Source organism: Motacilla alba, chromosome 6 (assembly GCF_015832195.1).
Source record: "Motacilla alba alba isolate MOTALB_02 chromosome 6, Motacilla_alba_V1.0_pri, whole genome shotgun sequence".
Classification (NCBI taxonomy): domain Eukaryota; kingdom Metazoa; phylum Chordata; class Aves; order Passeriformes; family Motacillidae; genus Motacilla; species Motacilla alba.
In genome coordinates, this window is record NC_052021.1 from 3,967,543 (window position 1) to 3,982,761 (window position 15,219).

General features: G+C 44.9%; 1 protein-coding gene across 1 annotated transcript in view; it reads right to left on the reverse strand.

Annotated features, from left to right (window-relative positions):
* PTEN (phosphatase and tensin homolog) overlaps positions 1–15,219 on the reverse strand; it is a 49,234-nt gene that overhangs the window by 13,625 nt on the left and 20,390 nt on the right. The window contains exons 3-6 of the mRNA XM_038140156.1: positions 15,057–15,101; positions 9,819–9,862; positions 6,440–6,678; positions 1,002–1,143 (exon numbers count right to left, since the gene is read on the reverse strand). Of these exons, the coding sequence (XP_037996084.1) occupies positions 1,002–1,143; positions 6,440–6,678; positions 9,819–9,862; positions 15,057–15,101 (470 nt within the window). The remainder of the gene's footprint in view (positions 1–1,001; positions 1,144–6,439; positions 6,679–9,818; positions 9,863–15,056; positions 15,102–15,219) is intronic.

The following is a 15,219-nucleotide window of genomic DNA, read 5'->3' on the forward strand; positions in this document are numbered from 1 at the left end:
GCAGAAATCTGTAACCTCCACACCTCCTCCCTAAGGCAGAAGGATTTTGGCAGAGGCTCCTCCCTCCCTCCTCCTGTACAGGCTGACAAGCTGCTCCATTGTTTCTTGTGTGTGTTACATGTTCAGGTACCGTCTCACAACAATATTAACAGGGCAATTTTAATCAAAGCCACAGGAGGCACTGGAATTAATTACACATTGCTGTAATCCCCAAAGCAAAACCATCAGATTTTTTCCACCAACAAAAACCAAGCACGCAACACAAGGCAGTCACTGCCCTGTAACACAGCCCACAGGACAGAGCAGAATTTGTTTTTGTATTTCAAAGCTTCACAAAATCTGCTGTTCCTCACTAACACAGTGTATCAGCAGATGAGATTAATCATTTACAGGTGTATTAATGCTTTAGAAGCCTCCACATAAAGAAAAGTTTACTCCAGAGTTAATTAGGTATTTACCCAGTTGAACTGATTCATTTATTTTTTTTTTTGTTTTTGAACATCATGGGAAGAATGATGTTGCTGCATTGGAAGCCAACATGCCATTAGGCAAATGTTTTTCAGCAATTCATGTTTCCCAAGAGTTGCTGTGTTAAAAAAAAGGGAGGCTTTTCATAAAAGTAAGGAGCAAATACCCAAATATACATGAAATTGTGGAGATTGTGGAGTCCCCATCCCTGAAGGAGTGGATGTGGCACTCAGTGCTCTGCTTTGGGTGACAAGGTGGGCACTGGGCACAGCTGGACTCAATCTTGGAGGGCTTTTCCTGCTGGAATCACTCATCTTCAAGCCATTAAAACACTTGCATGTAGGAAAACAGTCCTGAGTGCTTCACAGCCTACACTGGGAGATCCCAGTGGACAGAGCCCACAAAGCCAGCAGAGTTTGGACTGTGAGGTGTTTCCGTGTGATTTCCTCCAAGATGTGCAGCTCCTGGTGCCATCACCCCATCCCAAATGCCACCAGGCTCCCTAGCAGAGGTGAAGGGCTGCTGGTACTTACTGCAAGTTCCGCTGCTGAACATGGGAATTGTTTCAAACATCATCTTGTGGAACAGCAGTGCCACCGGTCTGTAATCCAGGTGATTCTTTAACAGGTAGCTATAGTAGTACACGTAGCGTCTCTGACTGGGAATTGTCACTCCCTAAACAGAGGGAAAACAAGGGTCAAAAACCTTGGAGCAGCATCACTGAAGGGCTCCTGCCCATCACCTCCAGCCCAAAGAACAGCTCAGTCACTGCTGAGCAGCACACAGAGCAGGGCACTGCTCTGCCAGGAGCTCAGGGGATGGAGCACCTCTCCCACCAGGAAAGGCTGAGGGAATTGGGATCCTTCAGCCTGGAGAGGAGAAGCTTTGGGGTGACCAAACTGTGGCCTTGCAGTGCCTGGAGGGGCTACAGGAAAGATGGAGAGGGAACCTGGAGTGACAAGGACAAGGGGGAATGGCTTCCCACTGCCAGAAGGGATATTGGGAAGAAATCCTTCCCTGAGAGGGTGCCCAGAGAAGCTGTGGCTGCCCCTGGATGTGTCCAAGGCCAGGCTGGAGGGGCTTGCAGCAGCCTGGGACAGTGGAAGGTGTCCCTGACATGGCAGGAGAGCTGGAACAACCCTCTAAGGACTCTTCCAACCCAAACCCTTCTGTGATTCTGTGCTCTCCAAACATCCATGCCCAGCAATGAAGCAAAGAATGCAGATTTTTCTCATTTCTTAAAAACAAACACCACAGACACCCTGAGGGTCACGTCAAAAATAGTCTCATGCTGCTGCTTTTTTGGGGATGAAGAGCAAAAAATGTTTAACAAGAGGTGCCTTGAACATACTCAAACTTTAAAGCACCACCACATTAAGGAATTCTAAAATCTACCACTACAGGAATTACATTTTGACAGCAGTTTAGATCAAAAGACTAATGTTTGCTAATATCACTGTACTCAAGACTGGTGCTGACTTCTCTTTAAAAAACATCCTGGAATATTTTCCCAAAAATGTGGAAAGTTTCATTAAAGCAGGCCCAACAGCCCAAAGTGTTCAAACTCTGAGGTAAAACATTTGCTTTGAGAGCATAAAACCTAAGAATGTTTTTATTACTGATTTTAAATCAGCTCAAAGCTTCAAATAAGGGAAAAGTTTTAAAGCTTTTAGAGCCAATACTTTCAAGTAAAATGGATTGAGATGAAAAATTGTTTCATTTCCCAGAAAATGCATTACATGGTCTAGAACAACCTGTTACTGCAGACTTGCAACAGCATCAGTAAGGAATCTGTCTCATTAATAGCTGACTGTGGAATTGGAATAAACTGGAAATAAACAAAGATTTTTCATACACAAGTCTGTGAGCATTTGGTGACACAACCTAGACCTCGTATTTCTATAAACTTTTAGTTTCACCTCACAACAGCCAGGAGCTAAGAGGAGCCAGAGTGCTTTTAATTTAGTAAACCTCTATTATGCACACATGAAAATAGTCACTTCCTGCCATTTTTTTTTTAAATGTTGATTATTATGTCTCCTTATCACTTGAGCTGCTTCTAAACTACACAAAAGCCTTTTCCCTGCAGCACTTGCACAATGACCTTCCCAAGCAGCCTTGTACACTGGCCCTGCTTTTGGCTCACATGTCCTCATGCTTATCACACCCACTCCTTAAGGGAGCTCCAAAGTTCTCCTTCCTGGGATCTGAGCTTCAGGACTGAGCAAATCCCAGCCCCAGCAGTGCCTGCCAGGGCTGCCAGGCAGGAGGAAAGCACAGAGGTGAGGAGAACACGTGCTTTCCTGCCCAGAGCTTCCCCAGGCCATAATGGATGTGTCCTGAGGAAAAACCCCAGGACACCTGGCCAGGACAAGCAAGGCTGGGAGCAGAACCAAGGGAACACTTTCACACTGATAGTCAAAACCACAGCAAAGCCAGCTCTTGTCCAACAGGGCAGTTCCAGCCCTGCAGCCACAGTCTGACTCCCTGGAGACACAGCCCTTAGATCCTGAGACCCTAAAACCAGTCCCACCGAGGCAGAACTCGGAGTTCTCCATTTCCAAAGGTCTGAATTCCAAGCAGAACACTTTTCTAACAAATTAACAATACTCCAAGGGGTGCAATCAACCAGCACTCGCTTTTACTCCAGAAGAATAAGGACAGGGAAGCAGTTCAAGCTTGTATTTCCCATCTATCACTATTTAAAAATAAATGTGAGATAAACTCCTCTGGTCCCTATGCCAGAGCTTCCCAGGGCATCCCAAACATTGTCAGGTTCTCCTCTCAACGTAGCACAGGCAGGACTATGAAGAACAAATATTTTGGAAACGATATTCCCACAGTCCCTTTAGAACACACCCCACTGTGAGAGTGCAGCTGCAGCCTCAGAGCATCAGGTTTGGCAGAGGGTGGCACCTGAGCACGTCCCCCAGACAGACACCACAACTGATGAGCTCTGACACCAGACAAGGGAACTCTGCCCTGCTCACAGGGTCATTCTGAGGCTTCCTCACACAAACTAATTGGGTTTCACTTCCTGTTCTGTTATAGCAACACCCCAGAAACACAGTATGGTCTGGGTTGGAAGGGATTTAAAGCCCATCCAGTGTCACCTCCTGCCACGGGCAGGGACACCTTCCACTGTCCCAGGTGGCTGCAAACCCCAGTGTCCAGCCTGGCCTCGGGCACTTGCAGAGATCCAGGGGCAGCCACAGCTGCTCTGGGCATTCCCAACCCTCTCAGGGTAGAATTCCTTCCCAATATCCCATCTAACTCCACTCTGCCTGCATGAAGCCATTCCCCTTGTCCTGTTCCTCCAGGCCCTTGTAAAGAATCTCTCTCCATCTTTCTTGTCAGCTCCTTCAGGTACTGGCAGGTCACAGTTAGGTCACCTCAAGGCTTCTCTTCTCCAGGCTGAAGAACTCCAATTCTCTCAGCCTTTCCCCATATGAGAACTCTTAGGAGCCATCCTTGAAAATAAAACTGTATGGTGCTCAAAGAATGCTCCTGAGTGGATCATCTCCAGCACTTGAACAGCTGATCCCTATCCACTGAGCTTCTTTCCAAGCCTAATCCTCATCACAAAACCCTCCAAGGCAGAGGCAGGAATAAATAAAGGCCTTCTCCAGCTGTGGAAAGGTAAGCTGCCAGTCTTTGTCACCACAGCAGTGTGTCAGTATCTATCATAAGAAAAAAAGTGGGATAAACTAATCACTTCTCAACAGTGGAAGCAGCAGCTTCTTTAGAAGACTTCTTGGGGGTTACTTCTTCCCCAGCTCTGACAACAGACATATATTGGCCTTTATCCCATTTCAGGAAACCCTTTGTCTCCTTTGGTTCACAAGGAAAAGAAAAGTCACTCGTGGTGGAGCCAGACAGACACAACCATGCAGCCCACACTTCCTAATCTTCAGCACTCCCTTCTTCTGACTAAGCTCCCCCCACTACAAAGAGTTTCAGAAGCCAAAAGAGGCAGCTTGTAGAGGAAATAAAATACCCCCTGAGAGGGTTTGCTCAGAGACAGCCTGGGCTCTGCCATGTCTTGCTGCCCAGCACAGGAACAGCCTGTGCAGCAACTCTGAGCTCACCTCCAACAACTCTCACTTGATGGTGCAAAGGCCTCCCCGGAGCTGCTTCTCCCAGCAGGCACTTGGGAAAAGCTGGCTCCAGAAGTACTCAGGGCTGTGCTCTTGGCCAATTAGTCATACTTCCTCTTGCAATTAGACTCACACTTCCTGCCAGCACAGCCTGAGCCCTCGCAGCAGCACTCTGCTGTGAACATTAATGGCAGCAGTGATTGTAGCTGGGCTGCTCTCAGCAGCTACAGGTGCAAAGTTGTCCTTGCTTTAAACCAAGAAAATCTGGTCCCTGTTAAAGCCAGTTTTCCTTTATCCTATCTATGTTGGCCCAAAAAGAAAGAAAAAAGGCATTTGCTTGTCCCTTTGTGCAAACAGCTCTTTTGATGCCTCATTGACTTTGAATTGAGGAAGTCAGTTATACAAAGGTGTGGTGAAATATCAAATCAGAGAGCAGCACTTGACATATAACGCTGAAATATGGGCCACAAGGGAAGAAAAGGCTCCAGAAAGCTGCACTGGAATACCTGTTTATAAACACTACTGAAGGATTATGTGAATCACATGCTGCCCGCTGACCACATCAAGATAACCATGCTCAAGTGGAGCTGGGAAGGGAAAAAAGTCAACTCTTGCAGTAGAGACACTGAAACCAAAACAAGTTGCTGGTTACAGACAGTATTTACAGTCAGGTAAACAAGGCTCTCCCTACTCCTGTTTACTGAGTTCTCCTCCCCTCCAAGATGCCCAAGGTACCCCGGGGTACTGATAAACACCCAACTGGCCTTACCCCCAACTTGCAGATATACAACCTTCTTTTCACAACAGGGAAACTGAGGCACAGCATTTCACTGTGCATTCGTTCAGTTCTGGAGCTTTCAACGCTGCTTTATCCAGCTCTGGAGATAACCCTTATCAGCAGGGGTAATCTACTCTGTTTATTCAGCACCCTGCTTATTCCTAGCCTCTCTCATGCACTTTTACCAAAAGCCACAAAGTTTTGATGGCAAACCTTGATCTTGTCTCCACTCCAGCATGACACCACAACCAACTCAGCAGTACACAGAATAACAGCTCCACCTCGTCAGCAGAGCAGACTGAGGAGTTTCTTGCTCCTTCCAATGAATTAACAACCAAATTCTAAAATTCTTTATGTGACACTCTCAAGAGCCTTCAGACATGAAGCTCTTCTTACAGGAGACACATTGAAATGAATTCTTTGTGTAAATACTCCAGGAACAGGGAGAGCTTTGTGCTTGAAGAGGTTGAAACTGGCCAGCAGGGATGATCCCCCTGGGATGCTCAACCAACACATTCAGGGAAATAATGGAATACAAGCAGAGAAACTTGTTATAATTACCTTAAAACTCACATCTTATAATCTTAGGAGAAGATTTCAAATAAGGAGGTTAAATTCTCATTAATGAAGCCTAACCCTGCCTGAAAGGTCCTTAACTACCCTTTGCAGACAAGGGGCATCCAACAGTAAGGGTCTCCCAGTTGGGATATTCCCCTATGCATCTCCAAACCCCACCACAGCAGTTAAGGGAACATGAAGAGATGAACAACTCATCCATCCAGGCAAAAATCAGCTGGAACAGTCCTCTCATTTGGGCTGAAAATGCTGAATGAGAAAGTTCACTGCCCCTCTGATGCACCACACAGCAGTGCTGAAAAAGCCATTTAAAATCGACTGGCCAGGTCTTCTTGGACAGGACATGTTAAAATCAGGCTTTATGTTGTGACTAAAGCTTTTCCATTTCCAACTGCACTGATCCAACCCTACTGGAGCTGAATCAGACAACACAGCTTAAAGGGTTTGAGCATCAAATGGATCTCAAGGAGGAAAAGCAGCAAGTTTTAGGTGGAAGGACAGAAGAACAGCAACAGCTCACCTTCTTGTCTCTGGTCCTTACTTCCCCATAGAAATCTAGGGCTTCTTGGGCCCTTAAAAACTTGCCTCGATGCAACAAATATGCACAAATCATTACACCAGTTCGTCCCTTTCCAGCTTTACAGTGGATTGCTGCCACATGATTGTCATCTTCACTTAGCCACTGGTCAAGATCTTCACAAAAAGGTTTGATGAGCTCCAGCTGTGGTGGGTTATGGTCTTCAAAAGGGTACTGTGCAACTGCAGGGAGAAGGAGGAGTTCATCAGAACCTCAAAAGGCAAAGCAAGCTCAGGTCACCTTTGTGACAAGCATGTAAAAATTAAGCTATCCATCACCCCTCCCCATCTCACATATCGATATGTATTTTTAATTCCAGTATTATTTAGTGTATCATAAGCACTGCAGACATTTCTCTGCTCATCTGTAAGCAGGCATCCTGCTCCACGGAGCAACTATTTCACACCTCTATTGAGCTGAGCTGCACAGGCTCTGTAACATGAATTTTCCAGAATTTAAGAGCGTGCTGGCACACAGAATAACCTTGTGAAAAGCCATTACTCCAGCAATAATTAAACTACCTGCTGAGAGAGAACAAGGCCAGGCCTCAGTCATCGAGCAGACAACAGGAACTTTGCTGAAAAATTACTGAACATGGCTGGGTCTACATTGGGAACAAAGTCTCAGAATCTGCTCAAAGGCCTTGTGAAACAAAAACCTGCCATTTCCATATTTCAAAAATGGTAATTGGCAGAGAAATCTCAGGTAAGGCACTGGCAATGCTTATGGGGTTTAGAGTCAAAGCCCTGAACAATGCTGTCCTTTCTGATATGGGTGGATCACACACACTTTCCCATTTAGGGATGAAAAGAATTTCCATCGATGCAGGAAATGCAAGAAAACTCAAGAGAGCTAAAAATAAGCACTAAGCAGAGAGAAGCACCCAAACTTCTCCCACCTCAGATTAGATGAGGGACAGTATCACCCTGAGCAGCAGAACTACACACAATGTTCTGCTTTCAGCAGAACAGCACTTGATGAAGCACACCCCAATTCTCCACCGACAGCCTTGGGACCTTACAAACACAACTCTGGTTCACTTCAAAATTCTCAGCTAGAAACACCATTTCCTTTTCTGGGCTAAAAATGAACGCATTTCATTTTTTTGGCAAGTGTCTGAACTGGTTTCGTAAGCACCACTCTGTAGTCACACATGCAAGGCTCCTTTTGATGAATCCCCAAGGACTCCAAGAGCACAAGTGAGGGAATGAAGCTATGGAACTGCTGAAGGACTGCAGGACAGGCCCACAGCTTTTTGGAGGGATCACCAACTTTATTCACTCCCAGCACAGACTGCCCCCTTCATCCCCCAGAACAAATGGGGAAGCTGAGAAAGTGAATCATCTTTGCTGAAGAGGTAACACACGTTCACAAACATGAATGCACAAACTCTTTCACATGGAAGATCCAAAGGCTCCCCAAATGATCTTTAAAATTTTATGTGAACTTAAAGATGGAATTTATTTAGAAAGCTGTAAGAAAAGAAGCTGCAAAAATGCTGCAAATTTGTCTGTACAGCTTTGAGTCTGTCATAACTACAGCCAGCAAGGTTTCCATGAAAAGGGGAGTAAAGAAGTCCTGAAAGAAAGCCTGAAAACTCCCAAGTAGTCACAGGATGCTGAAGATGCTCTCAAAGATTTGGAATCAAAGGCCAAACTTGTGGTACTTTCTTCAAAGCTGGAGTGAGAAGATGAAATGGGTGCCCTGGGATGGTGTGGAGGGATTAAGAAGAAGGAAATATTAATCTGCACAGTCTTGAGCAGGGCCTTGAGAGGGTGTAGCTCCTCCATGGATTTTATTCCTTACAATGGAGAATAATCCTGCTTTATTTCTCCCAGCCCCTACACATTGCAAGAAGAATCCCATAGCACATAAAAGAGTTTAAAAAAAGAAAATCTGTGGCAAAGCAGAAAGCAATTCCAGCATGGAAGGATTTCAGAAACTGGAAAAACCGTGGACACAAAGCTACTTCCCAAAGAAGATGAGGAGCTTTCAGTGTTTGGGGTTTAATGTGATGCAAGATCATCCCGGGTGAATAATGAACTATTCTGGTGTTTCATGCTCAGTACAATCAGAAGTTCCCTTTGCAGTCAGTTCACTTCAGGAGACTCTCAAGTACAACTTTTGTTCCTCTGCTTAGGGAAGTCCTGAGTCACCACTTTGGTTATCTGAGGTTAACTAATTCGGGGATGAAGCTGAAAAAACTCAGCACGTCTTGTGCAGAGGAGCTGTGAAAGGTGCTGTCACAAACAGCATTTGGGGCTGGGATTGACAGCGCAGGGAGCCGAGCACCCCCGGATCAGAAAGCAGAAACTCAAACAAACATATGTTGTGGCCATATTAGAACATGTCCTCTTCTCTTCTTCCCCAAAGCACTGCTCAAGCAGATCCTAAAATATTTTTTCCTTGCTGGTGAGTATGGAGTGAGGTTTCAGGGCACTGTCATTCAACATCTGAGAGGAATCAGAAGCGCTGACGACTTCAACAAGACAATTTCAGTCCTTCTATATTCAGACATTAAAGCAGCCAATTACATTTTGGTCACGTTCTAAACTCTCTTTCATAATTAGATGGATGGTTTAAAAGAATAATAATGAAAAATAGAAGTTGAGCCATTGCTATGATGCAGAAGAAGCCCAAAATTTGTTCATCTCCTACGGTTCCTCCTAAGGACTCCTCATCTACCCTCATCTGAAGCACAGGAACTACAATTTCTGAGCAAGAAATGCTCCTCTGCCCAAAGAACAAAGGTAAATCTGCATTTATTTATTACCAGGAGAGATAATTCTGACACAACAGCTACATCAGTCAAGGTCAAAAGGCACCCCTGAAAGATTCCCCACTGCTTTTGGCAGCTCTGCAGTATCCAAGACCCAACTCATCTCTAAGAGACATCACATGGGAATTCATTTTTATTTTAGCATCTGAAGGTTCTGCCATATCTTCCCAAAGTTGCTTTATATACATAGTGATAATGGCTTAAATGTTCTCCGTTTCCATCCTTCACAAAAACCAGACTCCTCTGAGCCTCACATGTAAATTGTACAAGGAGTTTGTACTTCACTGAACTGAAACTTCTGTGGAACCCATTCTGCAGAAATTTTTTTGCAACTGTAGACTTTTCATTAGATCTTGATCTTTAACTGTCAGGAACACACTTTTTTGAAAGCACCAAGAATATAGCAAGTTTTTCCAATGACTCAAAGCAATCTGACATCATTCCTTGTGCCCAAATCTCCTCCATGACTATTCATCAGCTCCTCCTTTAGGCCTTCATTCACTGAGGTTTAAAGAGAACACACATCAGGCAGTAAAAACCTACCTCTGCAGTTAAATTTGGCGGTGTCATAATGTCTTTCAGCACATCTGAAAAAGAAAAACAGACAAGAGTTCAAGACAACTCTCTGAGGCACTCCCAGCATCTGTCACACCCTGGAAAATCATGCATGCCCATCACCTTTATGATTTAAAACTAGAGGTTAGACACAGGGAAAAAAAAAAAAAAAGCCAAATTGTTTCGCAGCAGATTGCTCACTAAAATGTGAATTATTTTACTGAAAGGCAAATACTCACCCTCTGGTAATTGTAGTCCATGGCTATGTTTTAGTCAGTGTGACTCAATTCATGCAAGTGTGAGTTGAGCGTGCACCTTCTAACCCTGTGCATGAGCAGCTCCAGCACTGGAGCAGCTTTGTGCTGCCACACCCCTGGAGAGCAGGGAGCCGTGACCTTCACGCAGGGATGCTGAACCCAGAGCACAGCTCAGGTGCCTCAGCAGCAGTGTGGGGATATCCACAAGGATATCCACCACTAATGTTATCAGAGATCACTTGTAGCAAGCAGAGACTGTGGCACTGCTCTGCCGCCTGGCATTGATTCCCGAATTGAAGTGACCTCTGAAGGCCAGGCAGGCACGCTCCCCCTCGGAGCTGGGAAATGGCACATGGAGTAGAATACCATGAGGGATTAAAAAATAGTTTTCTTGATACCAAGGATGTACAAGCAATGGTTGAACACAGCCAGTGCAGAGCTCCTGGCTCAGCTGCACTAAGTTCGTGGGTATTTGCAGCACATTTCTGAAAGCTCTGCAGCTGCATCAGTCTCTCCCCACTCACAGAGACCCTCTCCAGCTGGACAAAACCACTGCAAACCACACTGGATTTGCCTTGCCCAGGGATAAACAGCAGTGATGAGACACAAATCACCCCTAAGCTGGGCTCTAGACCAGCCAAACCAGCACCTAAGGAACGACAGATCAGATCTTGGGCTAAGGGGAAAGAAGGCAAGAGTGGATACCCTGCAGAATTTCCCCTGGAGCTGCTCCCTGCAGGGAAGATGATGTGAGTAGAGTGCAGTTCAGAAAGGAAAACTGACAACAATCCTGCCTCAAATCCTGCCAAGAGCAGCTTGGATGGGGACCTGAGCAGCCTGACCTAGAGAATGGCATCCCTGCCCACAGCAGGGGGGTGGAACAAGATGGTGTTTAAGGTCCTTCCAACCCAAACCATTCTGGGATTCTGTGAAAGAGGACACCAGGCTGAAACACAACTGCTGGAGTCATCTCAGCAGACAAATCACACCTAGATCTTCAGTTCTGATTACAGCCTGTGCTCTTCGCAGGATCCCAATTCCCACAGCAGTTTCAGGACTGCTATGAACTCATCTCTGCTCCCCAGGTATGTTATGATTGCAGCCTCTGGAGCTTAGCTGACGCTTTCAGACACACAAACCTTTGGGCTGCTCCTTGTGGGACTGTAACTGGAGCCTCCTAGTGCTGCCCTGAGCTCTGCCCATGACACAGCCACAGGCAGGGCTGCTGGGGCTGCACATGCTCTCAGGGCTTCCCTTTCCTGAATTCCAGAGCCCTCCCAGCTCTACCCTCTGCTAGGGAAAAGCCTGGCAGCTCTCACAGCTCCAATCACGTTGCTGACACTTCCTCTGGGTCAGAAGTGACCAGGTTAAGCTGGCAGAGGGGACTCCCAAAAATATTATCTGCACTGGAGCCTTGGAGAAGAGAGCTGGATGCAAGATGTCCATCCAAGGGGGATGGAGCAGCACAGGAACTTGGGAAGCTGCTGGGAAGCAAAGCAGGTACCACAAAGCATCTTATCCAGGAAAGTTTCCTGCTTCCTTCTAAAGAAACACCCAGCTCAAATGGGCAGTAAGAGATGAAAGTCTTCAAAACTTTAAAAAAAATCCACAAATGGGCAGAAAAACAATCAAATTTGGAACTTTGAGTATCAATGAGTAGAATACCGTGAGGGATTAAAAAATAGTTTTGTTGATACCAAGGATACCCAAGCAATGGTTGAACAGAAGCAATGCAGAGCTCCTGGCTCAGCTGCACTGAATTTGTGGGTATTTGCAGCAGAAATCCCACATACACACACTCTGGGGATGCTGGTGGGGCTTAATGCTCCAAGTGCATTTAGGCTGGGGTTTTAAACACTATTACAACTCAAACAGCATCAGATCTCCAGGTGAAAACTGAATATTTTTTGGCTTTTTTTTTGGTTAAGGAGAGGTTTGGCTGTTCTTAGGATCCTCCTTAGGATTAAAGTGAGTTTAAAGCCCCACCAACACACACTCTGGGGATGCTGGTGGGGCTTAATGCTCCAAGTGCATTTAGGCTGGGGTTTTAAACACTATTACAACTCAAACAGCATCAGATCTCCAGGTGAAAACTGAATATTTTTTGGCTTTTTTGTGGTTAAGGAGAGGTTTGGCTGTTCTTAGGATCCTCCTTAGGATTAAAGTGAGTTTAAAGCCCCACCAACACACACTCTGGGGATGCTGGTGGGGCTTAATGCTCCAAGTGCATTAGGGCTGGGGTTTTAAACACTATTACAACTCAAATAGCATCAGATCTCCAGGTGAAAACTGAATATTTTTTGGCTGTTTTTTTGGTTAAGGAGAGGTTTGGCTGTTCTTAGGATCCTCCTCAGGATTAAAGTGAGTTTAAAGCAACCCAGAAACAAGGTGCTGCCAGGCAGGCACCCTCCTGATCACTCATGGTGCCACTGCTGACAGGACTTGGGGCTTCCTCTGCCAGAGCCCAGCCCCAGGGACACAGCAAGCACAGAAAATCCCCATTCTCATCACAGCTCCTTCCTTTCACCACCTGCCTGCAGGACAGCTCAAGGAAACCCACTGGAGAAGATGGAGATGATTCCAACAGGGCAGGTGACAATCTGCCAGCGTGGGAAGTTAGGAGATCCAAGTGGAAGAACAGATTTAAAGGAGATTTAAAACAGATTTAAGGACAATACTGAAGAAAGAGCAAAGGCAAACAAGACAGAAGCAACACAAGAGGGAAAATGAAACTGCTCAAACTGCTGCAAAGTTAAAAGCCAAGATGTGAGGATGGGGCATAACTGACACAGTTTCAGAAAAATCTCTAAATCCTTTTAGATAAAGCTGCTCAATACACACATTATTATCAACTTCATGGAACAGCTACCTTAAGGGAACTCAAATCCCATGACAGATTTTGAAATAATTCTGACTATAATCATGTAACTGCTCTGAACTCCCACCTCCTCCTTTGAAACACAGACAATAGGCCATTATTTACAAAGGATCAGTTTAATCTGAAGAAATGGAGTTCTCTGGAATACCTGATGGATGCAATTCCCTCCCATCTCCTGACCAAACCTTGCCACAATTCACCTGATGGCATATGTGTATAAATTTTGCCTGCACAAGTATTAAGATCTCTCCAGACAGTTCTATCCTCCAAAATTTTTCATCTGAGGATGAATAAAGTAATTCTTAGTAAGATTCATTTGTGATTGTTTTGCAGTTAACAACGAGAAAATCAATTTTTATATAAGGAACCTGAAGACAAAACCTTTGGCACACGGGGACAAGTTTTTCCCACAGCTGAAAACACACAGAGCAGCAACAATAAATAACAAATGGAGAAATAACAAATGCATTTGTCTCATCACTGCTCTTCTCACTGACAAACTTTAAAAAGCTGTTCCTGTGCAGTGCTGGGGGTTTGAGCTGTGCTTTTTTACAGTAAAATGAGGCAGCTGGCAGACAGCAAAGTGGAAACTTAGCAAGGAGCTCCTCAGGGAGGCGGTACTTGAAAAGATGCTCAGTCTTCCTAAAAATCCTCCTTCCTGACTAACTTCCTCCAGCAGCCTCTGGTTGTTACCCAGCACCTCTGGAGGGGCTGAGCACACCCTGACCTGTCAGGGACACCAAAGCCACCCTCCCCAGCAGGTGACAGCTGCACTGGCCCTAGGCAGCAGCAGGAGAGTGGCTTTAGCTGCCCTTGCTCTGCTCTGCTGCTCAAAAACAAGCAGGGGCTGCCAGGAGGCTTGCGGGGGGGATGATGAACCCAGGGAGTTTGAGTTTAAATGATCCAGATCTGCTGAGCTCCAGAAGATTCCAAAGGCAGAGAGCCAGGAGTTACCTCCTCTACCTGCACCTCCATGCCAAGGAGCCATCAGCCCTTCTGGGAAGCACTGGCCTTTCCACCCAGAAATTTTATCCAGCTAATAAAAGGATGACACTCTGATTTTCCTAAGCTGGAAAATCTAATTTTGCTACTGAACTCTATGAAAGGTGGCCAATGTCTCTTCTTTTTATATATCTTTTTCTGCCCCACAACAACTTCAATGAGCACTGGAAGGTTCCTCAGCTTCTACTGTCACTTCTCTCCAATATCAGAGAAAATTGATGCACAATCCTTTAGCTAACCCAGAGGCAGATTTAAACCCTTATTTTTAAATATTTGTTTTAATGACTGACAGGTTACAATGTCACGCATTGCCTGGATTTCAGTACTACAGTGATTTTTCTATTAACTGCAGGTATTTAAAAACATATTCATTAAAAAATTAATAAAGCTGTAACAGTTCAGAGAGTCAATCTTCAACTTGGATTTTTAGGGAAAAAAATGAGGGGTAGGAAAACCACAACTCTTCGACATCACTAAATCATTTATACAAATGAAATTATTCTAAGCTAATGAATAAATTAGATCAAGGAACAGCAACGAAACCCCCCCAAAAAAAATAAAACCAAAACCAGAAAACTCCTGTAACAGTACCAGCTTTCTGCAGAACTTAATTTTCAGAGAAGTCAGAAACCACCACCAATTGCTCCAACAGCTTTTTTGAAGTAATAAACAGGGACGCACAAGAAAAGGGAGGAAGCAAACAGAGCCTTGGTACCAATGCAGTTTGATTTAAAAAAAAAATAGAGAAAAAACAGGAAAATATTCATTTGGCAACTGGACATTAATACATGAACAGAAAGCCTGCTGTGAATTACTTTTCACTTTTTAATCACATGGCCCAAGCTCCAGATGGGCTGGATGCCAAGTCATTTAAAAGCGTTCAAGTAACATGAATACACACCAGCATTTCATTTAACCTCACTCAGCTCCACTAAATGAAGTACCAGTGCTCTCAATCAGGCTTAATTGTTTTAAGAAATGTGCAAAACATCTCCAGCTCTGCTTCAGGACAGCAACAAGCCACTTGCACTCCCCACTTATTTTTAGAAGTCATTATTTTGGAGAATGTATCTTTAAGAGCATACTTACAGATTGTATATCTTGTAATGGTTTTTATGCTTTGAATCCAAAAACCTTCAAGAGAAAAAAAAAAGTATGCATGAATATACATTGAATAATATTGACCTAATTTGCAGCACCCAGCATGTGCAGTCCTGCATTCCCAGTCCCAGCCCTGCAGTGCCCCAAAAAT